Source organism: Stegodyphus dumicola, chromosome 4, assembly GCF_044657685.1.
Source record: "Stegodyphus dumicola isolate Sdum_Otavi_A_Nest chromosome 4, ASM4465768v1".
Classification (NCBI taxonomy): domain Eukaryota; kingdom Metazoa; phylum Arthropoda; class Arachnida; order Araneae; family Eresidae; genus Stegodyphus; species Stegodyphus dumicola.
This window is the reverse complement of record NC_140771.1, coordinates 42,938,460-42,964,358: the sequence shown is the minus strand read 5'-3', so window position 1 is coordinate 42,964,358 and position 25,899 is coordinate 42,938,460. Positions and strand designations below refer to the sequence as shown.

Below are 25,899 nucleotides of genomic sequence, written 5' to 3'. Positions count from 1 at the left end.
ATTGTTTGGTGATTTAATTGAAGATGTTTATTTTTGGAGTTATTCCGAAATCGCCATTACTTGGATTAAAGGTTCGCCAAATAATTGGAAACCATTTATCGCCAATCGTGTTACAGAAATACAGAGTATATGCAACAAAAAATTGTGGAACCATTGCGAAGGGAAACAAAATCCTTCCGATTTACTAACTCGAGGAATTAGTGCTCGGTCACTAATTAAGAATGATTTGTGGTGGCATGGGCCACACTGGTTACGTTTTCCTATTGAAAACTTTCCAAAACAAAAGAAATTAAAACCAAATTCAGAATCGTTGGAGTTAAGAAAAAGTATTATTTTGACTGCACCTGTAATTAACAATGAATCCCCAATTTTGCATATAGAAAAATTCAGTTCTTTAGGAAAATTACTTCGAATTACTGCCTATGTATTTAGATTTATTGGGAGGCTTCGGAAAAGGTCTACAAGGAATGGACCTTTAAGTGTTTTTGAGATTAAAGCAGCTGAACATTATTGGGTAAAAATTACGCAACGAGAATCGTATCAAGCGGAAATAATTAAGTTATCAAATAAAAAATCAATTCTCGATTCTTCCATCTACTCCCTTAATCCAAGGCTTGATGAGAAGGGAATTCTTCGGTTGAAAGGTCGCATTCAATTTGCAGACTGTCACGAGAATTTAAAACATCCTATTCTATTACCCTCAAAATGCAAGTTTACCGAGTTGATCATCATGGACTCGCAGGAAAGGGTATTCCATGCTGGAGTTAATTCGACACTAACTCAGATCAGAGACAAATATTGGATCATTAAGGGAAGACAGCGTGTTAAGACTATCATCAGCAAATGTGTGATATGCAAACGATATAGTGCTCGTCCTGGGGTACAGGATATCGCTCCACTTCCTCCAGACAGAATCCAAGAGTCGCCTCCATTTGCTGTGACCGGGTTGGACTTCGCCGGTCCATTTTTTATGAAAGACAGGCATGGTAAAGATTACATGCTGTTGTTAACGTGTGCGGTCACTCGTGCCTTACATATAGAGATAGTAACTGATCTCAGCACTGAAAGTTTTTTGCTAGCTTTCCGAAGATTTTTAGCTCGCCGAGGACTGTGTACCACCGTGTACTCCGATAATGCCAAGACTTTTAAAAAAGCTGATAAAGAACTAAAACATATTTTTAAAACTTTGAGTGATTCATCTGTGAAAGAATTATTTTCTGCTAGAGGCATAAATTGGAAATTTATTATTGAGAGGGGTCCATGGTGGGGAGGGTTTTGGGAGCGTATGGTACGAACCATAAAATCTAGCTTATGCAAAATTATTGGTCGAGCATCCCTTACTGTGAAAGAGCTTGAAATCCAGGCAATGATTAATTGTAGACCAATTACCTACGTGTTTACCGATCCCAATGAACCTTCTCCACTAACGCCCTCTCAATTTCTGATTGGTAGACGATTACTATCTCTGCCCTGCTAATCAAATAACATCCCAGAAATCTCTGGACAATAGGGCAAATTTTGGAATTAATGCCAGGCAGAGATGGTAAAATAAGATCTTGCATAATTAAAACACCTACTGGTACCTTAAAAAGGCCTATACAATTGTTATATAATATGGAACTTAACTAATGTTTGTATTTGTACTTTTAGGTTTGATTCTCCTGACCTTGCTGATAGGTATCGTTTAATGTTTTGTAAAATTTTATGTGCTTATAATTATGTATGCATGTTTGTTATATTTAACCATTTCTCCAGGATTTATTGTCGAAATATTAATTGAATATTCTAGAATATATTATTGAAAGATGAACTCTCCACCGAGTTCAGGTGGGGAGTGTTGTGTAATTTGAAGAAAAAGGCTAGAGGGTGCTGTTGCTCGCTTAGTAAGAGAATAAAGTTTGTTCATGTTGAAGGCGGCGGCCTAAGAATACGCTCTGTATATAGTAATTAAAATATTATTAAAACGTAAAAGTGTTAAAATTAGTAAACCCACTGAACCACCATCATCTGATTTGGAGATGCACAAAATTATTAGAAGTCATATTGATTGAATACTGCAACCATTTGCATTTATATCTTTGTGTTTCTAAATAAAAATTTGTAGAAACATAACTTCAAAAGAAAGACATCTATAAATCATTGCGTTTATATAGACACAACATGTCTATATAAAAGCAAGTTAACGCAAGTCTATATAAAAACACATGTCTAAATAAAAGTAAGTAAATATAAGTAAACGCATGTCTATATAAAAACAAGTATAAAAAAAAGCAATATGTGATTTTGAAACAGTTAAGTTGTAAAATAGGAATGCTAAGAGATTAAATTACTCTGAATGAATTAAGTACTTGCCCATATGTGTATGCACTAATACCCAATGATGTCAAGATACATATATTGATTTTTCCCATACTATTTTAGTTAACTTTCAAGCCCCCCCCATAGCATTTTCTGTGCTAAATTATATTCAAAATCAAAGACCAATGCAACAGCAGAAAAAGTAAAACACAGAAGGCCCACTTTTGATAGGACTTCAAGCAATGCCAACCATGGAAGATACAAGAATGCCAATAGCATGGACTGAAGACATAAAGAAACAACACACTAAAAATTATTTCAAGGAGAAAGATCAAAAAGAAGTAAGACAAAGTTAGAGACAAGTTACAGATAAGGCATTAGATTGCACGAAATATAAAGCAAGATCTTCAAAGGCAACATTACAGGAGATAAAAAGCAAGACTGGTTTCATTTACCAACTTGGCATTAAAAAAAATGAATGAAATTGTCAAGATATAAGTGCATCTCTGAATAATGACATGGCAAAAATTAATTTAATTTGTAAGTCATTGCATGTTTGATGCAACTACTATCATAACTTTAGACAAAAATTAATTTAATTTGTAAGTCATTGCATGTTTGATGCAACTACTATCATAACTTTAAAAAACAAAAATATTTTTATTATTTTTTTAGTTTTAATAGTATTTGAAAAATCCTAGCAGTTTTACTAGTACATCTGAAAATACCATAATATATAAATAAAATTGATAAAAATAATGCATTTTCTGAAATCTTACCTTACGGTTAGAATCCTCAAATAAGCGCAATCTGGACAATTCGGTTGAACTGAGCAAATCAAATAACTCTTCATTATATAGCTCAAGGAATGACACACGAACAGAAAATTCTACATTTTCTTCTTTATTTAATTCTTCAAACAACTGATGCAAAGAACGTGGAATAATTCCTGCTCCTGGGTCCTTTCAAGAATAAAAAATGCATTTTTTAAAATCACTGATAATCATAAAAGATATTTTTCAGTTATTAATGTTTTATATTTTAAGATAGAATTAAAGATCTAAATTCTATTTCACATACAAATAACAGCACTGATATACATCAACACTGTGTGCAATTTTATGGTAAATTAATTTGTCTGTTACATGTTATTTTAGAACTTTGATATTATCTTAAATACGAGGGTTGGAACTTTAATAGTGGCAACTATTTATTTACAAGGAATACAAAAGTGATTCATGTCACCATGTTTTACAGTCCTTCAATATAGTCGCCAGCATTGTGTACAACCCGTTTCCAAAAATGTGGAAGTCGCAGAATACCTGTAGCAGCACCTGTTTTGTTGATAGTTTGAATGGACCGGTCTACTGCCGCAAGAATCTCAGGAACAGTTTGGAAGCGAGTGCCACGAAGTGGTTCCTTCCTCTTAAGAATTAAGTCATAGTCACAAGGGCTTAGATCGGGGGAGTATGGTGGATGGTAAAGCACTTCCCAGCCCCATCGCTTGAACAAATCAAACACAGCTTGTGCTGCATGCGGCCGAGCATTGTCATGCAAAATGAGAGGAGCATTCTGCAGAAAGTGTCACCGTTTTTTTCTCAAAGCTGGTCGGAGATTGTGCTCCAAAAATGAATTTGTCATTTGTTTGATTGGCGTTTCAGTTCTGGCTGGTACGATCAGGCCCAAGTCTCATCCAGCGTAATGATATGGCGTAAAAAAGCATCTCCTTCGCACTCATAGCGCTCCAGGTGGGTTCGGGCAGCATTGTATCGTAGCCATTTCTGCATTTCCGTCAATTGATGTGGAACCCATTGTGAAGCAAATTTTCTCATGGACAGGCGTTCCTTCAGAATGTGCAGCACAGTCGTATGCGCTAATCCTGTTTGTCCAGCCAGCTGACGAATCGTTTGGTGGCGATCACTGTCCATTAGTGCAGCAACAGCTTGCACGTCTGCATCGCTGACACTCGGATGACCTGGCCGCAGCATGTCTGCCACGTTTTGGCGTCCTTCATTGAATGCTTTCACCCATCTTGCTATGGTTCTGCAAGGCAATGCAGATTCCCCGCAAGCCTCTTGAAGCCCTTGATGACACTGTCGTGCTGTACAACCTCTGGCACATTCAATTTTTATCCAACACCGTTGTTCTTGTTTTGAAAACATCCTGACAACACTTACTTTAGAGCGCGAGCTAATACAAGGATTCGTTCTTCGCGTGACGTAGGCAGGACGAGTCTTTTTGCTGAGAGGTTAGGTAGGTATGTAGTTCACATGTGGTATACGCGATATTCTTTGGTTTTGTTGCATAGCGTTTTTTCAGCTGTGTTGCCACTATTAAAGTTCCAAACCTCGTAATTTAAAACTCATGAATATAAAACATCTGGTCAATTTATATGATATATCTCTCCAAAAACTTCTCCCCCCTTTAATATATTAATTTTTGATTAAATGATATAGTCATGCTTATTTTAATATTATATTACCTTATATTACTACCATAATAATTTTATAACAGAAAAAGTTCATAATATAAATATTAAAATTTTATGCTTTACAATACACTATAAGCTTCAAGGCAAAAAAAAAAAAAAAAAAAAAAAACTAACATTCTTGTGCTTATGGTGAACTTTAATAATTAATTTTAAAGATTTTTTTGTTCATATGAAAAGCTCCTTTACTGTACTGCTTACTTGCTTTTTTTTACATTAAATTAAAGATCAGCATATAAAAACTAGTTCAAGTATGAGAGACTTTTAGAGCTAAATTTAACTGATGGCATGTAAACTATCAACTTGCTAATTCAAAACCCAAGAGTATCTTGAAGATCACATAATGCAATTTTTAGCCAAGTAAATTTGGCTTGGAATTTTAAATAGGATTATTTTGAAATATACTTTTCATTAGATCCCAATAAACGTAGCATTAAATAAAAAAATAAACAATTATAATAGTAATATAAAAAATAATAGGGAGGGGGGGAATTTGGAGTTGGAATACTTACTTGTTACATTTGCTGTACTTTTTTATTTGCACTGTATTAAAAAATACTGCCATATTTATAAAACAACAGATAATTTAAAGACTATACACATACACTGCTAAAGAATTACATTTATATATAAAACATTAAACATTGTCTCACAATATCTTTTAATATCATTGTTTTAAATATATCTTTCCCCCCCCCCTCAAAAGAATATTAATTTTGTTTAAAACCATTTTAACCCTCTGAACGCCATGCAGTGTTGCCAGATTGTGCGATTTTTCACAAATTTGCGACTTTTGACAAACTTGTGCTACTAAAATTTTAATAGTTGCGATTTTGTGACTTCAAAGTATTTTTAATATATTGAAAAATGCTTTTATGTTAAAACAATGTATCAATTAAATGTAATTTATATTTAAAAAAGGTAGTTTATTTAGGCTTAATCAGAAGTTGGCATCTGGCATTCTTGTTTACATGTGGGCTTTCCTTTACAAGCTTGCACAGCCTGATGCCTGAGAGGGGAAAATGGGAAAGAAACAAAAAAACTGCTTCGGGACCTCTGATCTCCCCCCCTCGTCACCCATGTGTTTTGTTTTTAAGTCAATTCCTGGCTTCCAGTTCTATGGTGATAACGAATTGAACAAAAGAATTTGTAGATTGCGTTCTCCTGATTATAATACTTTAAAGAACTAAGCAATGGAAATAACTTAAAAATCAAAGCAAAGGCATTTTTCTAAATAACAACACAAATAAATTTAACAGTGAACAAACAAGGCTTTCTTAAGTAAACAGAATGCTGAAATAAGAAATGGATATTTAAACAATTGACAATAAGCAATATAGTTTTAAAATTTTCTTTAAAGCAAGGCTACGTTATTAAAAAGACTTTGAATTGAATACAGCCTGCAACTTATAGAACCAATAAACAGTAAATTTGTGATGACGTCAGAGGTCATGTGAGCACGCGGAACTATTATGTCTAAAAAATCTTGTGATCTCTGATGTCAATTGTGATTTTTTTAGTCTTCTTTTGCTACTTTAGTTGAAAATTTTCTGGCAACACTGGCGCCATGACCGGCTTTATCCGGTAATGAGGTTTTTTGTCACTTGTTATATACTAGCTTATATTACTTTGCTTTCTTACTTGCATTAATAATATAAATGACATCTTGATGAATGTAAGTTTATGAAAATAGAGATTAAAATAGGTAAATGTACATATTTAGTTAATAAAGGGTCCTTAAATACAGGTCTTCATGAAAGATACAAAAACCCAGACCGCTCAGAGGGTTAAAGTAGAACATACCCATTTTTAGCTCACTCCTTACTTCCTCATATGAAGTACAGGAAGTATTGCAATTACGAAAATTTTTGGGTGTCATATTTCAATGAAAATATCCATTTTGACCTCTATTGAATGCAACTCAATGATGTTTTTGGGTGACATCTGTACGCAAGGACAGAATAAAGCACTCTTGTTCCCAAAATGGGTTTCAAAAAGCATTAAAATGGATTCAGAAGAGACCTCTTCGTGACATTTGTATGTATACTGCATACCTCAGAATGTTGAAATGTTGTATATAGGACTGCTATAACATGTAGTTGTGCACCTCCCTTTTTGGTTGAAATAAGCCACACCAAAAGTATGTATATATGTACCCACTCCGTTACGTGGCTTCGTGGGCTCAGTGTTTTTATTTTTATATGTTGGTAAAATGTGCATTTTTTGCCGTAAAAATGATTGAATTATGTTATTCTTATCTTCCGGTTAAGGTTTTTAATGCCTTTAGTTAACTTGCATGCAATATTTGTAGAATTATCAACAATTTAAAAATTGTTTAAGTGTGACTAAGACTTTTTTTTACCACAGCAGCCATATTTGGTTACATTTGAAACTTTGCAGAATAGTGAATTAAGTCAGTTTTTGCAACTTTTTACTGAGTAGGACCAAGAGTAAACTTTCAGTTTTCTGCACCAAATAATCTGTCTTCTTGCCTGCTGGACGAATACTTGTTTTTGCACAGAAACTATAATTTTAATTGTATAATTGTTTTAGCTGTACTAGAGTAGAAGTTTTCTACTCTTAATTGACATTTAATTAATCTTAATTCTAGTCATTTTCTTGCTATTTCTCAAAATTCCACAAGTTTAAATTCTTTTTTAGTAATTCACAACATTTGGTTTTGAATTTTACTTTTACCCTTGCCTATATGGATGACAAAACACAAATTGAGTAATTCAAGAGTTAGGTTTGGAGGCAAATTCCCCTTCATAAGTCTGTCTCCTACCTGCTCAACAATTACTCACTTATGCAATTTAATTTTTTGCAATAATATATTTTTTCATGGTTTTTGATATGTGCACTTAATTTACATATGTTCTTAGAATTTAAATGATACTACAAATAAGTTCGCAACAATATTGAATTTTATTTTTATTTTTACAATTTAAATTTCTTAATTAAATTTTAATTTTATATTAGCTTTATACGAATAGAATATTTATTATACATATATTTACATACTTTTGGTGCAGCCGATTGCAAGCAAAACAAGAGTTGTATATCTGCATGTTATAGCAGACCTATATATATAAAAGTTTAACATTCTGAGGCTACTCGTTTTTGAGTTATGCGAGATACGTACATACAGATGCAAAAAAAAAAAAAAAAAAAAAAAAAAGTTCTGAATCCATTTTAAAATTCATTTTGGGAAAAAGAGTTCTTTATTCCGTTGTTAAGGGTGTATACAAGATAAGATACAAGCCAGTTTTCCTTAGAAAGTCCTCCACGAAGGCATCCCTTCCCTTAGGCAGATAGCCCTAGTGTGCTTTGCCATAGTTAAATAAACCAAACCAACTGTCCTTAATGTTTCTCTTTATTCTCTCCTGTAGAGATGTCTGTAATTGGTATATTAGATGTAAGAATATGAAGCATAAATAGTTTATACAAACTTTAAAAGTTGCAAGTAAATAAAATTGAGTAAAATGTCTTATCATTTAAAACTTCTTAACATCAAATTCAATAAAATACAGGAGTTTGGCTATGCAGCTTGCGCATTCACTGGGATTGGAAACCCAGTAATTGATTAAGATAGGAAAATAACAATTCCTTCAACAATCAGTGTTTTAAAATAATCAAAAAAGGAAAGGATTGTTGGTAATTATTACAAGGACTTCAACATTTCTATTCAGATTAGTAACTTTCATGCAAAATTTTTTAGTTAAAATGTAAATCAGTCGCACAGCAAAGAGAGAAATATCGTAAGTCTTTATTACTAACAGTTGCAATTTAGCAACCATTTATGAAGTACTGAACTTTTGATACAAAATTCTAAACTGATGCTAATAGGTTTAAGTTAAGGTAAAAACAAATACAATTAATTTAAATGATAAAAACATTTGGATAATTAATATTTATAATTCATTTGCATAATTATGCATCTATATTAACAAACTTCCAAAGTTAATCAATTAAAGCATAACATATTTACCAATATAAACAAAGCATATAATATAATAATATTTAAACTTAGTTTCAAGAATAGAAATGAAAAAAAAAAGTGCTTCAGTAAAATGAATGTTTCAAAAAATGTAATAAATAATTCCAATGCAGAATTTTATTTTTATTATTTATTTATTCATTCATTTTACACTTTTTATGCTTCTTAAAACAATTTGATAGAAAATAATTGTGTAACCTGGAACAGAAACTTTTGTTTACAACATTTATAATATTGGAACTTACATCTTCCCAAGAACATGTTGTACTGTTTCTTTCACCTTCCATTGTATAGGTTTTTCCTGTTCCTGTTTGACCATACCTATGCAAATTAAAAATAAATAAGTAATGCACTATAAGCATATAGCTCCTATCAAATATTAGATCTTAAAACTTGAAAAAATATTACAGTACACAATATTTGAAGATTAAAATTAACGAAAATTCTGCAACTAGGTGTCTTCATGAGATAAGTAATCATTTCATACCTCTAAAAGTCTGCCATACAAGTTCTAAAGCAAAAACTACCTAATCAAACCTAATACAAATTTTTGAACTCCAGCTAATTTAAACCTGGGAAAAAATGTAATAAAAAATATCAGAATTTACCTCAATAGCTCATTTCATCTTCAGGCACATTTTTTCTTTGTCCTGACCTGTCTGTTACTGATACACTAAATCAGGGTTTCTTAAACTGCGGAACACGACCTGCAGTAAGGGGGTCACCAAAAATTTTGGCAATTTTCATATTTATTTAACTCATACTAATTTTACAGTTACCAAATATTTTTACACAATATATCTGAAAATAGAGAAAGATAAGACACATACAGACAGAGAAGAAAAGGAAAATGTTTCAACACATTCTTTTTATAATAGAAACAGTTCATTTTACTTGCTTTGCACGTGACACTGTCATTTCGTCCATTACTTATTTAAAATTTTCACACTGTTCTATGTCTTAAAATTAGAAATTGAAGTTTATGACCTAAAACTGCAATAGTATATTACAGTATAAGTGAAAAAACTGGCAGTTTCACTCGTACATGTGTCGGAATTGCACAATACTTATGGGGTAACACAAAATTTTTGTAAATGTTATGGGTTCCTGGAGGTCACGAAAAAATCTCAGTGATAAAAAGGGGTCGTGACTGAAAAAAGTTTAAGAAACCCTGCACTAAATGAGTGGAAGACGAAGGTTTCGTTCAACACAAACATCATGCTTGTTGTCAACCGTTTTGAAACAACCGAATAACAGTTCAAATGTGCAAATAGTAATTTATTTTTTTGATGCAATTTGAATGGCAAGCATAAGCGTTAAAAAAAAATCACACCACAGATGATTATGAACTGCTTTTGTACAGTGGTAAGCTTTGTAAATATTTAAACAATTTATATATATATATACAGCAAACCCTTGTTGAACATTAGTTTGCATATAAGTATTATCTTAATTGTTTCCATTTGATTTCTCCAATATAGAATTTCAATTATAAAAGGTACGCTGCAGAGAGTCGGCTGCATTGCACAGCTTCTTTAATGACTGGTTGAAAATCCATTTATTTTCTAACTCTCGATAATGCTCCAGGACAATGTACTCAGAACATTGCATTCAAATGTAAAGGTTTTATTGTTTCCACCTAATAAAATTTTTTTAATCCGGCCAATGGATCAAGGAATCATAAAAACATTCAAAGCGTATTATGTCAAGCAGGTTTACATCTCTGCAAATAAAGTACATTAAACTAATCCATACTAATGGAGACAATTTAACATAAAATACTGTATAGAAATGATTAAACTTGCATGGGAATAAATGAATGCTTGCTGGCATCAGCTTTGACTAGAAGTTTTTACAATTTTAGAAAATTTCCATGGACGGAAAATAAAGCCAAGGAAATTGCATGAATTACAAAAGTAAAGCGGTAAAGGAATTTCAGATTAGGAAGAAAGAGAAATTGAAGAATTAGTTCAGAACGATGATTGTGAAATGATACACGAACGAAGGAAATAGCCATACAACTGTGATTGTAACTCAGATAATGCTAAAATGCCATCTAGAAGCAGATGAGATGTTAACGATGGCTAATGCAGACTAGTGAAATTAATGTGATGATTATTCTTTTTACTTTTCATTTTAATTTATGCAAATAAATCATAGTTTAGTAATAACTCGATGAGGTTTAGTGGTGATTGTAGTAATATTTAGTACTGATGTTTTCCTTACTTAAATTTTAATGTCAGAAGTGGGATAAAATCCCTGCCCCATAGTTCCTTTCGAATTCATGGATTGTGCTTAGTGTAGCATTCTTGTTCTCAACAGTTAAGAAATAACAACTTTCAAGTACAGTCAAATACCGAAAATCCGCCCACCTGAAATCTGCGTTGCCTCTCAAAATATAAACACTCAATTTATAGGTTTCAGAAACCACAACATGAAGAATGAAATACCGAAGGAAAAATACTTACTGAATAATGACGTCATAATGGAAATACCAAATTATTAACATCATGTTAAAAGTTTTTTCCCCCTCTAATCTGCATCAAGGCAAAAAAGCAGACGATTCACTCAACTCTTCTTTCAAGTTCATAGTGTTGTATTTTCTGAGTTTTGTTTTTTCATGAGATTATTTAGTGCTGCTGTTTTGTGGATAAATGAAGAATATTTTAAATTTCAGTGCTTTTTAATCCCTTTTGGTGCAATATACTTTAAAGTCCGAATTTCAATAAAAAAAAAGTTGTATCAGTACAGCTACGCCTAAACGAGTATACAGGTAAAATTTTGTAAAAATTGCACTTACTGTTTTAATTCTGTGGGTGTTCCATGAGGTGGAACACTGCGGCGATAGAGCTCTTAAAAGTGCCACTTAGCGAGCATTGCAGCGAAGCACGGAAATAAGTAGAAGCTTTAGTATAGTAATGAAAAAAAAAAACACTGCATTATGGCTGTATACATGGTTTTCTGGATATACACAACATTTTTGAACATATACGGATAAATGAGATAAATATATGTATATACACAAGTCCTATGTACAAAAATATTTACGAATTTTTCGATTTCTTAGCTTCGTGAAATTGCTCAAAGCATGTCACACCTTTTTGATAGAAGCACAAACCAACTTTGCAGGTTTTGAACACAAAACTTGTTTTGTGTGGCTTCTGTTCCATGCAACAATGTGTTTAGAATTCCAATTAAAAACTTGAGGTTGCGTAGAGGGGCCTGGGTGAGATGGATCATCAACCTTCTCATCTAATAAATGAGTTTCACATGACATATCATCGGATTACACAAATAGTTCAGGAGCATATATCTCAGTATCGTTTCTGTCTTCATGCTCTGATTCAGAAGAGGATAATTCATGAAGCACTTTTAGAGCTTCGAAAAGAGTTAGACCTCTCTGCACCCATTTATGGAAAATTAATAATAAAAATTTAACTACAATTAATATTAACAATAAAGAAAAATAAGCTAAAAGATATACATACACAAAAAATATCTACACAATTATTGAAAATAAACGGAAATGAAACTAAAAAGCGACAGCAAAAAATTTGCGCAGCTCCGTAAGTAAAGTTGACTTGAGCTACTGATAAAATTCCCACCTGAAAACTACTCACAAAAATTTCAAGATACCTATATTAGGGCTTTCATAGCACAAACCACACCTCATCTCTCAAGACTGCTTTGTTTGAATTCATTCCCCCAAAGCAACGGAAATAGAAAACATATACAACAGATGTTCTGATGCGCAATAACATGAGATTGCTAAAGGCGCAGTGTTCCCGCTAATGGAACACCTCGTTTTACTTAATGATTCAGCACATGCTTTTTGTATGAAAAATGTACAAAAAATATAGAGTACAACCATCAAAATTATAGAGATTTTTTTTTTTTTTTTTTTTTTTTTTTTTTTTTTTTTTTTGTATTACCAAAAAAATTTAGAAAATTGCTAGAAAATAAGTGAATTTTAATAACTCATCATAAATGGAAATTTGGGTGCTCCTTGTGATATGTCCATCTACTATTTAAAAAGAGAAGTTTTTATCCATTTACGGCTGAATTTAGCAGTTTCAGAAGGGATTCAAGATGGGTGTTCCATGTAGTGGAACACTGAGCAAATAAGGGTTAATACAACGACAGGTAAGAAACGCACTCATGATTTTACTGCTTGCAATGTTGAAAAACATAAAGACATTGCATTGATGCCTGATTTCAGCAGCAGTTGGCTGAACAGATTTAAACAGAGACACGGTATAAGTTATCTAAAAGCATGTGGGAAAAAACTTTCAACAGATAAAGATGCTGCAGAGGAGTTTATTGATGAATTTTCTGTGTTAGTAGCAGAAGAAAACCTCAGCCCAGAACAGATTTCTAATATGGATGAGACCAGACTTTATTGGTGATGTTTGCCAAGAAGGACATTTGTGATAAGCGAAGAAAAGTTCATCATCAGGGGTGAAAGAAGCTAAAGAAAGAGTTATCATTTGGAACTTACAAATGTAAATCAGTGGTAGTGGGTAAAAGCACCAACCCCAGAGCTCTGAAAGGAGCAAAATCCTTACCTGTGATTTACAGGAATAATAAAAATTCCTGGTTCACAAAACAACTTATGACTGAATGGTTCATGCAGCATTTCATTAAAGAGGCTAGAAGGCATTGTAACAGCGTGGGATTAACATCAAATTGCAAGATGTTACTATTGTTACACAACTGCTCTACACATCCAGATGCAAGCATTTTAACACGTGATAATGTTATAGCCCTTTTTTTGCCCCCAAATGTTACATAATTGATCCAACTAATGGACCAGGGCATAATACACAGTATTACATGCTGCTATAAATCAGTTTTTGAAAAAAAAAATTTTTTTTTTCAAGTGACCATTCTATATTTCACTTTGTGATTTAAAAAAAAAAAAAAAAAAAAAAAACCCCACAATCAAAGACTGCATTTATTTGTTAGCTGAATCATAGAATTATGTTTACTAAACAACATTAGTAAATGCCCGGCGTAATGTATGGCCATCTTCTCTGTTTATTGAAACTGAGAGTGATAACAGTGAATTTTCTGATTTTAGGTTCAGTGTAGCAAGATACACTGAGACTTGCTTTTATATTTGCAACAAGAGAATTGCTTTTATATTCGAAAGAAAAAATAAATGAGAAGGCTTTGCAAGAAGATATTGTTGAATGGATGATGTGTTCAAATGAGCCAACACTACATAGCAGATGCCTGAGGATGATGAAATCATTGGCTCTGTTTTAAACTCACCACAGCAAGAAAACGATTCCGACATAAATAGTGAATTTGATAGAAGTGAGAAAATATCTTTTAATGAGGGCTTGGAACTCACTAATGTAAATGAATAATATAATACATATATATAACAATTTAATGCATATAATAAATTATTGTAATAATATATATATATATAATTTAATTAAATGTATCTAATATGCTTTATTTATTTTGCACTTTTAGCCTGAATATTATGATTTATCTTTTTTATCATGAAATCCGCAATCTCTGGTTCCAAGCTTTGTGGATTTCTACTGTATTTTCAAGAGGACTGCAGGTGAGCATTTTATATTTATAACTTTCGCTTTGAAGGTATAATTCTTTAAAATATAAAACATGGCTTCTGAAGAAAATTTTGGAAAATTAAAACACAAATGTAGTGTTGAAAGAAGTAATACTACTATTTAACTAATTTCAGGAATTAATGTTGCTTTAACAGACGAAAATGTTGCATGTGATATCTTAGAGGAATATCTAGAGGTTTTAATTGAAAAACTGAACTGTACTCAAGAGACCCTAAATATCGGAATGAATTTTGAAATTCATTTGAAAGCACTATCAAGCGAAATGATTCACTTTGGAAAATTGAAAAAGTTGCCTATGTAAAAACATACTTAACTGGAGGAGTGTTAAATGTACCTGGTTTTCAATCAACTGATAAAAATTAAGACTGTGTAAAGTTACTTAAAAATTCGGTACTGTTATGTTATTGGGACCAGATTCAGAAGTGAGTGATATATATACATACATTTATTCTTACATATATAGATGCACAGATTTCTGAATCTGGTCCTGATAACAGAAAAGTACCAAAAATTATTTTGGTCATAAAGATATCATTAATTCTCTTATGAGTAAAATTTTAAACTTGCAAAAGGTTAAAACTTTTTCAAATATTACAACTTTGAATAAGTTACTTGATGAGCCCGTTATTGCTATACAAAATTTAGATGAAATGCAAGAGGATTCAAAATTCTATGGTCCACATTTGATTTCAATTGTTCTAAATTTAATTGCCAGTAAACTTTGCTTAGGATTTTAAGCGAAACATACGTTCAAAATATGTTGTTAGAATTTCTGATCTTATTTCTTTTTTAAAATGTGAGATTGAGTGTCAAGAATCAACATTTTTAGCTTTATGTGACAGGAAAAATTTCTCAGCAAATTCCAATAACTACCAGATATCCAAATGTTATAATTGGATTTTGTTATTTATATAAATTTTGCTCCCACAAATATTTCAGACCCACAAGTTTATCTTATGGGAGGGGGAATTCTAACATCTCAAAAACTAATACTGTCACATTAATCAAATTTAACACACCAAACTTACTACATAAAGTAATCAAAATTAATGATATATCTCTTACAGCTATAACTGAAGTGGGAAGTGAAGGTACGCTTATCTCTAATGAAATTTATAAACAAATAGGAAATTCTTCTTTAAGTGTGTTTCATAATATGTTGACTGGCTTCAGTAATGACAAAGTAAACCAATCGGTTATTTTACAAGTGACATTTTAATAGATACAGAATTATTTATGACTAATATTTATGTTGTAGACAGTAATATAATACCATTTGATGCAATAGTCGCCAATCTAAATCTTTATATCGCAGAACTGAATTCCTAGGTTATGCCATTGAAAATGGTTAACTGTTCCCATCTTCCCTTGAAGCAGCTGCTGTTATCAAATCATCCTGAACCTAAAAAGTTACTAAGATTTATAAAGCTTCCTTGGTCTCGTCGGATATTTTCGTAAATTTACTCTAAATTTTTCCATGATTGCTCAACTATTACCTGATCTCCTTAAGAAAGGTAATGACTTTCACTTTGGTGACAATGAATGAAAATCTAATCTTTTGAAATGTTTGTGTTAAAAACCCATAATTAGCATCTATAATCAGGACAGTGATACTGAAGTACACACTGATGCCAGTACCTATAATTATGGTTGTATTCTTATGCAAAGATTTATAACTGATAATTGCCTACATTCTGTTTATTACATGAACAAAAGATGTGATGCTGAAGCTTGAGATATTAACTGTAATTCAAGATATGAACTTGAAACATTAGCTATAATTTAAGTTTTGAAAAATTTAGAGTTTATCTTTTATGCAAACACTTTAAAATTATTACTGACTCTAACACTTTCAAAATGACTATGAAGACGAAAGCACGTGCTATTTGTCTTCATAGTTTCAAAATGACTATGAAGACAAATAGCACATTAGGCAACGATAGAAGATTTCAACTGCAAAATAAAATACCGAAAGGGAAAATGATTCACACATATTGGTACACTGAACAGATCCCTGTGATGGTCATTACTCAAGATAGCCTCATTTTGAAAATACAAAAATGCTCAAGAGCAAGATGATCCATTCAAATATTCAAAGAAGTCTTAAATGTTATGATGACTCATGATTATTATTGTGTTAGATCTAATAAAATTGTGTTAAATTTGAAGATGGTAATGAATTACTTGTTGTTCCAAAATCAGTGCAAACCAATATAATTAAGGATGCAGATCTTTGTGAACATTTCGCTTCTAAATGAACTGAAGTACTCATCAAACACTAATTTTATATACCTAAACATAAAGACAAAATTGTAACTATATTGCAAACTTGTATTAATTAAACTTGTCCCTCGCGTTAATTAAATATAAATGAGGAAAACAAGAAAGTATGCTATACCCAAACAAGATGTACCATTTCATACGCGTCACAAAGATAATTTAGGACCACTCCAAAGTACCGTAATTTCGCACGTATAGTCCACCAACTATCTGTGTTTAAAATGCGAATTTTTGAAGCTGCGGACTATCCACCAATACGCTGGTTGTTCACGGTTAAAATCGTTGAAATTTAAAAAACGCGCTGTCGTGAACTGCCGATGATCAAATATAAAAAATGCAAGAGATTCCAAGAAAACATTCGTATATATCGTATCGATAGTAAACCATAGAGCATAGAGCATAGTGCACCATAGAGCATAGTGCAGAACGAATGAGTAGTAGCAAGTAGAGCTCCTAAAATCCAGGCTGGCGCATCAAGCGATGCCGGGATATGAGCCAAAGAAAGTCTTGTATGAGCACTCACTTAACGCAACTGCTGGGAAGGGGGAAAGTAGTTGATGCGTCAGCTCGATTTTCAGGAGCCATAGTAGCAAGTACCTGTAGTACGGAAAAAAAGCGTGATTCATTTACTTATAGCGTGGTTTGGCAACACCGAGTGAGTGGGGCCGAAGGTCACATTTCATTACCCACTTATGAGGATAGCACGTTGCACAGTATTTTGTCTTTCATCTTCGATAACGTTGATGAAACATCGCCGGAGTTTTACTGCTGAGTTAAACTCAAGGTAGTTGAGAAAGCTGAAAAAAATGGAAATAGAGAAGCAGGCTGTTATTGATTTAATCCTAGTATCCGGTGCACCCGGGATTTGGCTACTTTTGGCGAATTTATGATGAGCAGTGAAAACGGGACATATACGATGTGTAGTTAACGGGTCATTCAAAGAAAATATATAGTTAAACATAGTATATACTATGTATATAGTATATATACTATGTGCGTATATACATATACTATGGGTGTATAGTATATATATAGACGATCTTTGGATCATTTTTGGTGTTGGTGATAATTTTCAAAGTCACGCCAAGGCTGCACCGTATACTAGGATTTTACCCCGTTATTTTGAAGTGGACGAGAAAGCGGTGAGAAATTGGTGCAAACAAAAAGATGTATTTAAAAAGCATAGGAATATTGCCGTATTAAAAAAACGTAATTTCGGACGTAAAGTCCGCGGACTATCTGACGATTTTTGAAATTTTTTTATATAACATCGTGTATGCGGACTATACGTGCGAAATTACGGTACTCATAAAAATTGCAAGTATACATTTGTTGCTTTTGGTTCTTTCACAAAGCCTTATGGCTTTTGTTGGAAAATATAGTTTATTGTAAACCTTTTACTGCATCATCTCTCCTCCTTGAAATGTTTATTTAGTTTAGTTCTTATTTTAAAGTAATATAGTAGTTACTTCTACTTTTTTTTCTTGCTGCCACTGTTTGCATTGAGAACGGACTGTTTCAACCTAATCGAGATGCAAAAACGAAACGTGATGTTACGTCATCTGAAAAGCCGATTCGTGCCGATAGCTGATTGGTTGCCGTAAGATGACGTCATTCCTACTTCTGCTATAAGTATCCCACGTCGCTTCTAGTTCTCCCCCTTCTAGTTCCTGCTTTCCTGGCACTTGAGTGGGCGGTTTTCAGCCCCTACAGAAGGATGCATGCAGTCCGGTGAATAAAGTGCCTTGGTTCCGATTTGCGGGATGGCTGTTCCTGAATAAAGTTCCTTGGTTCCAGAGGCTACCATGTGAGTGACTGCCGTGGGCGGCATCCATGTTCTTCAATGAAGGCGGCAATTTAAAACACGTGAGCGGCGATTCCTCGTGCAAACGGAGTTAGGCCGGTTTTAAGTGTTTTCAAGAACTTCATTTAAATTTTCAGGTGTTTTTCTTGACCATTGATCATGAACTTATTGAATATGTAGCCAACTTTATTTTGAGGCCGCTTAATTACTGTTTAGGACATTTTATTTGTATTGAATGCCAGTGTTTTGGAGACCAGGTAAAAATATTATTTGATGAATGATGGTTATATTATATTTTTCCTAAGACTCTGATATTGTTGAAATTTATTTTCTGTGTTTTTATTCTTTATTATATTGTTAGTAAATTGGTTAAGTTCAAAATCTTTTATTGTCTTCAATGTCTGCACAACATATCTCAGGGAGCTTTTATTGCTACTACTGCTAAATGTTTAATTTCTTTAAACTTTAAACTTTGCTTTAGCATCAGCTTTATCTAACAATATCTACTAATAGCACCAATGTAATATCTAAATTGGAAAATCAAAAATTTGTCTAGAAATCCTTTGCATATAATTTCTGATGCCCTGCCACATGTTTTAGTTTGGCTTTATATACACATATGTGCCTGTGAATGATACTCTCTGATACTCTATGAAGCACGATCTGAGGACCAAACCGTGTGTGTGTTTACAATTAAAAACCCATCTAAGTACATGGTAAGTGCATAACAGAAAAGTATTGCAAATTCAAATAAACATTACTTACGCAAAAACAGTACAATTATAACCCATCAGAACTTCCTGAATCAGTGGTCCAACAACAGCTTTGTACACAGATATCTATAAAATTAATGCATAGTTTGCTGATATAAAGCTTTAATGTAAATATATCTTGATTAAACAATTTCAATAAAATTTTTATGTATGTATACTGAGAAAGAAAAGTAAAATAACTGTCATATAAGTTATAAGGAACCAGTTGTAAACCCATATTAACTTTAAAAAAAGAAGGGGAGAAGCAAAAAGAAGTTTTGTGTCTCCCATTACATACACAAATATAAGGCATAAGCTAAAGCAAAAAACTTAACTCTCAGCCCCACCCCCAAAAAACTAACTGATCTTGAAAATAATTTTTGAAAAAAAAAAAAAAAAAAAAAAAAAAAAAAAAATGGGGGTGGGAGTACGTAATCAGCAGATTAAAGATTTAGTTTAAATGCCAAACTTTTAGAAAGTTTTTCTTTAATTTCAAAACAAATTTTAGTTTATAAGTGATCTTTCCTTGCAATTTATGATAGAGATACTAAAAGAAGCCTTAATTAAAATAAGATCAATAATGCTACAATAGGAAGGAATCTATTATCACTTAGTGAAATTTTGAGGATAGTTAAATTTTTCCCTACCAGGCAAGTCATAGTTGCGAATATTATCAACAACTACACAATTCTGACTAACAATCTTTCACAATTTTTGGCACTTGCATTAAAACAGAATATTTTCCATTGTATGTTGGAATTTTTTTTCAGTTCATATAAAGTGGATTTGTCACATGTAATGTTTTGTTTAAGAAAACTTACAACTGATCCTGATTTGTAAATGTACAGGTGTCAAAACCACCAATATACATATTTTATGAGAAGACTACAGGGTTCTGGTTGAATATTACTTCACAACTTGACAGTAAAATTGCGCAAGATAACATTATTATAACACTGGCAATAGAGTTGACAAATGAGTGGAAACTAAAAAAAAATTTGGGGGGTGCAAAGCTCATTTTAATAGAAGTACTTTCAGATACTGAATGTAATTACCTTCAATAAGCAGGACTGTAAATTATTTATTGTAAATAGACAGAAAATCTACTGAGAAATGGCAACAGCTAGCTCTAGTTGTCGTTCTATTCACATTTTAAAAGATAAAGATAGGTACTTAGCAGTATGATAATCTGTTACGAGATGTACGTATGGTTTAAGAATAAGTTACGATGTTGATTTTATCTTTATACACTTCTTGTCTTTTAAAAATGCCTTATGACTGACTAGTTTAAATATACAAGAAGCTAATGCTTCTTCTATTGCAGCTAAAGAAAATAGAAATACTTAATTGCTAAAAATAAAAAAAATTATCCCAAATAATATTTTTTCCCCTCAGAGTTACTTGAGGTGTCATTCTTCCCTGTGTTACCAAAAATTTTTAACTATTTTTATTAAAATTAATGCTAATTTTCTACTATTGAAACTAGTCAAAAGTGTAACATTAACTATGGTTTTATACAGAATAACCAAAATTAAGTTTTATGGAATCCAAGCTGGACATTTTGTAATATTCTGGTACAAACTGATCTATTAAAACTGCATAGAACTCATAATACACTGCTAAATATTCATCTGTTAAATACCTTTAATGCATAAAGAGCGAAAAAAAATATATAAGCTAGCAAAAAATATTGTGCTATGAAAAAAGCATAGAAAACACTAGAGACCTAAAGACAAAATAATAAGACCTTCTCGAAAGAAAATCTGGCAATACTTATTCTTTCTTCATGCTCTCATAACAATTATTCCTTTTCCATGCTGCTACATCAAATGATGCAGTAAAAAATTGGCAAATATAAAAGTTCTTACAAATAACGCTTCTGCATTATTTTTCAGTGACCTTCAGTGTGAGCCCCCCTTAAAACTTCTTCCTCATCTTTCACTTAAACAGCTTCTGATTCTTCGTGTTTCTTCTGTCAATGCAACAGTTTCAGTGTCTTCTAGAAAGTGATCATGTTTATCTTGCGTCATTCACTCATCAACATCAGCAATTTCCTTGCAGCTTAGAATTCCTAACTACTAATACTACTTTGCCCAGAATTAAAATACTGCTTGCAGCTACTAGTCCAGAATTTTCTTTCTCTTCCATACTCTGTTAAGACTAATTTTTCACAGGAAAGAATAATGATTATAGGTCCAATGATTATCCTGAGATTTGGCAGTCTACCTCACAGAATACTGTGAGTTATTTTCTTTTAACTTTTCTATTATATTTCATCCTTACTTCATAAATAAAAGTACAAATGAAAGACATTTATGCTTGCAGCTTTTTAGTATTATGAGATTACCTTGACCCAATGGTTAACAGATATTGTATACTAATTAGCACCTGCCAACCATCGTCAACAAGCTATTCACACCTTTTTTTTTTTTTTTTTTTTTTTTTTTTTTTTTTTTTTTTTGACATCAGCAGATCAACAAAACACAATTTTTAATTCTTGGCAAGCCTTATTTGGCAGTCGAATTCAGAATTACATCTGATTATGAGCCTCCATGTGAATTCTACTAAAATAAAAAGGCAAGTGACTTCTCTTGAATCAGTTTCCAGCTCTTATTCTAAAATTCTGTTGGCACAACAGTTCCACTGTATATCTTCTGTTGTGTACAATTTCATTATGAAAGAACTGGAACAGTCATAATTTTGAAAGAAAAATCATACGCTTGAAAACAATGCATTTGCTTCTGCTTAATTTCTCAGCAGATCTACTAGATGAAAAATGTAAAAGAGCTGTAGAAATTTACATAAGACAAATAAACATTGCCGACCTTTGAATTTTCCATAAGTTGACTTCAAAAATGATACAATGCGTATATGCACTTGTTTGGTTCGATTGTATTATTTTCCCAACCATCCCACAAATTTCCCAGTTGTTGGCGGTTACTTTTTCACCAAGTTAACACAAGAAACTCAGTAGCCTTTTAAAAAAAATAGCGGTGTGCTGAAAATTACATAAAATAGCAACCAATTAATGAAACTAAAAATGCAAGAAACATACATAATGAACTAGTAAAAATTACATAAAGCAAATATCCATAATGAACGTTCCCAAATGTACTTAGTATGAATTTATATTTACCCACTAAAGAATTATTTTCTTTAACTATATTCTAATATATTTACCCACTAAAGAATTATTTTCTTTAATTATATTCTAATATATTTACCCTCTAAAGAAGTCCATGCATGCAATACTCATACTAAGTTATAAAAAATATCACAATAACGAGACATTAAATTGAATGACAGAAGAAAATTTTGAATTTTATTTTTCCTTACAAAAAGAATTACAGCAACCTGTACATCAAATGACACCATTAAAATCTGATTCTTCACTATCTGAATTAAAACGATTTAGCAAACCATGAAGATGTCCACGATCCAAGTCTTTCATATCATTACATTCATCCTCTTGGTTTACTGTCTCTTTATCTAGGGATATAATTCCAGCTTCTTTGAACCCTGCAGTTATTCACAATATTTTCTTTGCAATTTCTTCATAATATGCTCTAAGTATTTTGCTACGTATTTGCAAGAGAGTCAAAAGCTAAAGCCGTTTTATCCATATTTATTATCTGTGATGGAAGAAGTTTTCTCTTGTCAATAATATCTGGCAAATATTTTATGAAAAGATGCTTTTTTATGCTGCCAGTCTGTTGGTAATTGTTTCCCGACCGTTGTTCTAGTACGCACAGAAATATTATTTATTTTTCTGAATCTGCTAAACAAGCAAAGCCCTCCTTTGAAGCCATTTACGTTTACTTCACTATAAATTTTGCTTGCTAGCAATATAGCCGAAATTGCCATTCTTTTTCCTCGTTGCTCCTTTATCCCATTTGCAAGGTCGTTCTCTAGATTTGGCCACCATACAGTATTACTTCTTTTGGCTCGTTTCTGTTGTGGCAAATTTTAAAGTTCTTTTTCAGTCCTCCAACATCAAATGCATCTCTCGTGCAATTCAAATTCTCGAGCTGCTGCTCTATTTCCAAAATACAGATACAGAAGATATACTGCTAAAATTAGTAGTACATCTTCAGTACCGTTCAGGTGCCATTTTCAAAAATTTCCCCGCTTCCTTCTTACTTAGAAATTATGCAACAAGTATTCATACCAAAGTTGACAGGATCTGTATCTGGAAGAATGCTAAGAAGAATTGATTCGTGCTGAATGGGGAACATATTGGAGTTCGTTATTGCAACACATGTAAAATCATATCCACATTTGAAAATACAACTGATTTATGATGGAAAGGGGAGAGCCAGTGAGATAATGGGTTCTGGAAGATTATTCAAACTGATGAGACTCCTCATTTGAAAGAATGTCATTGTTCCAAGATCTTGTTTAGAGTAAATAAGGCAGGTCCATTCAAGGGAAAAATTGTAAACAAAATAAAGTTCTCAGAAAGCAAATGAGTGTTCTTTTGTGTGGGAAGATCACCAAGGTCATCCAAGCTATGTACAATGACATCTTATAAAATATTTTTTTAAGTGCACGTAAGCGCCGCACCCACTGAAAATTTAAGTTTTAAACATGTAAATGCTGTGATGTTTCTTCCGGAAATTATGGTATATAAGAATTTCTTGAAGCGTTTTATTATAGATTCTTCTTAAATTTTATTGATTTGTTGTTCTTTTATAGAATCCTGTGTTCTGCCATTTTCAAAAGACCATTGCTCTTCACTTAAAAGTTTGGTGAAAAACTAATCGAAAATGAGTTGGCAATTTTTCAGGGAGAGAAGCAGATAATCAGAAGGTACCAAATTTTGAGTCACCTTGATGCAAATATACATGATTTAAAATTAATTGTAAGTACAGTGTTTAATTATACTGCATAATAAGCACTATAAAAAATAACATTTAATCAAATTGAATTTGAGATTACAAGATTAAATAGAATAAAACTGGTTTGAATTTCAATTAAGTTTCAGCTGTGCTATTATTAAACTACAATATAGCTTACAAGAAAGATATAAGACTATGAAAGACTCTACAAATAATTTGGATAGCTACATCTTGCCAGAATGCTAAAACACAAAGAATAGAATTTCAAAGAATCAACTTACTTGTTTTGTATCAGGAGGAAATACCTTGTCAAAAAAGAATTCTCTAGTTGAATTTCTGTCCTTTACTACAATTTCTTTTTTTTCTGGTATAACTTCCACCACTGATGTACAGAACTGTTTACGTTCAATATTATTTAAAGGCCTAGATTTTGAAAAAAGATAAACAAAAATTTTAGGCAAATAAAGCTCAACTGTATACTGACATTTTAAAATACGCACACAAAAAGAACACATATTTATTCAGGAAGTTTAACATACTCTACACATAAAAAGGTGCCAGTCCTATGTTATAAAATTACGATGTGTCATTAACCTTCTAGCACATGCGTATGCGCAAAATTTACGACAAATTCAGTTTTTAATGCACATTTTTTACATACCGAAGCTGAGACCTCTAAAGGTCATTTCTATTTCTCCTTTCTACCCTTCCCCACATCATGGAATGTGCCAAGAGGAAGTCATTCAAAGTTTTTTTTTTAACTGGGCTTTTGTGCTACGTGGCAGCTTTTTCATAAGAGTTTCGACACACATGTGGTCGTGTTTTAAAATTCGGAAAATAATTTTTTTCTCAAATATTTTGTAGTTTTGTGTTATTAATTGCCATGTATTATTTTAATTTGAATACATATGGCTCTGTAAATTTTATATCAGTTTTCATGGCAAAAAAAATATGTGCAACCAGCTGATTTTGCTCGGATTCTTCAAGAATTATCTGATGAAGAAAAGGAAGACAAAGAAACCTTTGGATGGAAGAACAATAGCGATTTTCATTCCTTATTTTCTTTTATTTCTACTTTTTTGAAATAAATAAAAACATTAAAAATAGTTCAAAGTACATTCTTGTAACCAATAAGAAGTAAATTTCCTTGCAGAAGTAAGTAATGTTAAACTTACTTTTTTTCCTACCATGGTGTTTTCCTTTTTTATTGTCTATACTTGTCTTTGATGAATATTAAAATTAGCTTCAATTTTAAAATATAATTATTAAATATTAAATTTAAAATTTTCTATAATGAAATACATCATTGCATTTCCACCTCCCCAACATAAAAATAATTTACTTATATTTGAATGTAATATCATTTGTATTTTGCAATTACTATTTTATTTCTTAACAAATATATTATCAATATTCACTCATTTCTATCATTTTTCATGCCAAAAACGGTAAAATAATGGATGTCATAAAAAATACGATGCGCGCATGCTCATGTAAAACTGCCAAGCTGCCAACGCGCGTGCTGGAAGTTTAAAGGGAAGAATTACAGAGAGAGAGAAGTTTTGCTATTCAGTTTGAATGAGCTTTTAAATTTATTAGCATCAATTTAAACAATGTGGCACACAAAAATTAGCCTATATGAGTATACAGACAGATGCTACAATGCGCACACGAAATTGGTAAGCACAAGTTCATAGTGAGACTAACTTTTGTCACCAATTTCATTGCTCAATTCTTGTAGACTATCCCATTGTCAGTGTGAAATCCATGAAGACATGTGAAAGAGTTCAGCGAGACACAGTCTCTTCAACAAAGAATTCCAACAGTAGAGGTGGA

At 32.1% G+C, this 25,899-nt stretch overlaps 1 protein-coding gene across 1 annotated transcript in view; it reads right to left on the bottom strand.

Moving 5' to 3' along the window:
* LOC118200957 (kinesin-like protein KIF11) overlaps positions 1–25,899 on the bottom strand; it is a 134,347-nt gene that overhangs the window by 94,640 nt on the left and 13,808 nt on the right. The window contains exons 2-5 of the mRNA XM_085814769.1: positions 24,345–24,486; positions 19,239–19,312; positions 9,029–9,104; positions 3,078–3,260 (exon numbers count right to left, since the gene is read on the bottom strand). Of these exons, the coding sequence (XP_085670895.1) occupies positions 3,078–3,260; positions 9,029–9,104; positions 19,239–19,312; positions 24,345–24,486 (475 nt within the window). The remainder of the gene's footprint in view (positions 1–3,077; positions 3,261–9,028; positions 9,105–19,238; positions 19,313–24,344; positions 24,487–25,899) is intronic.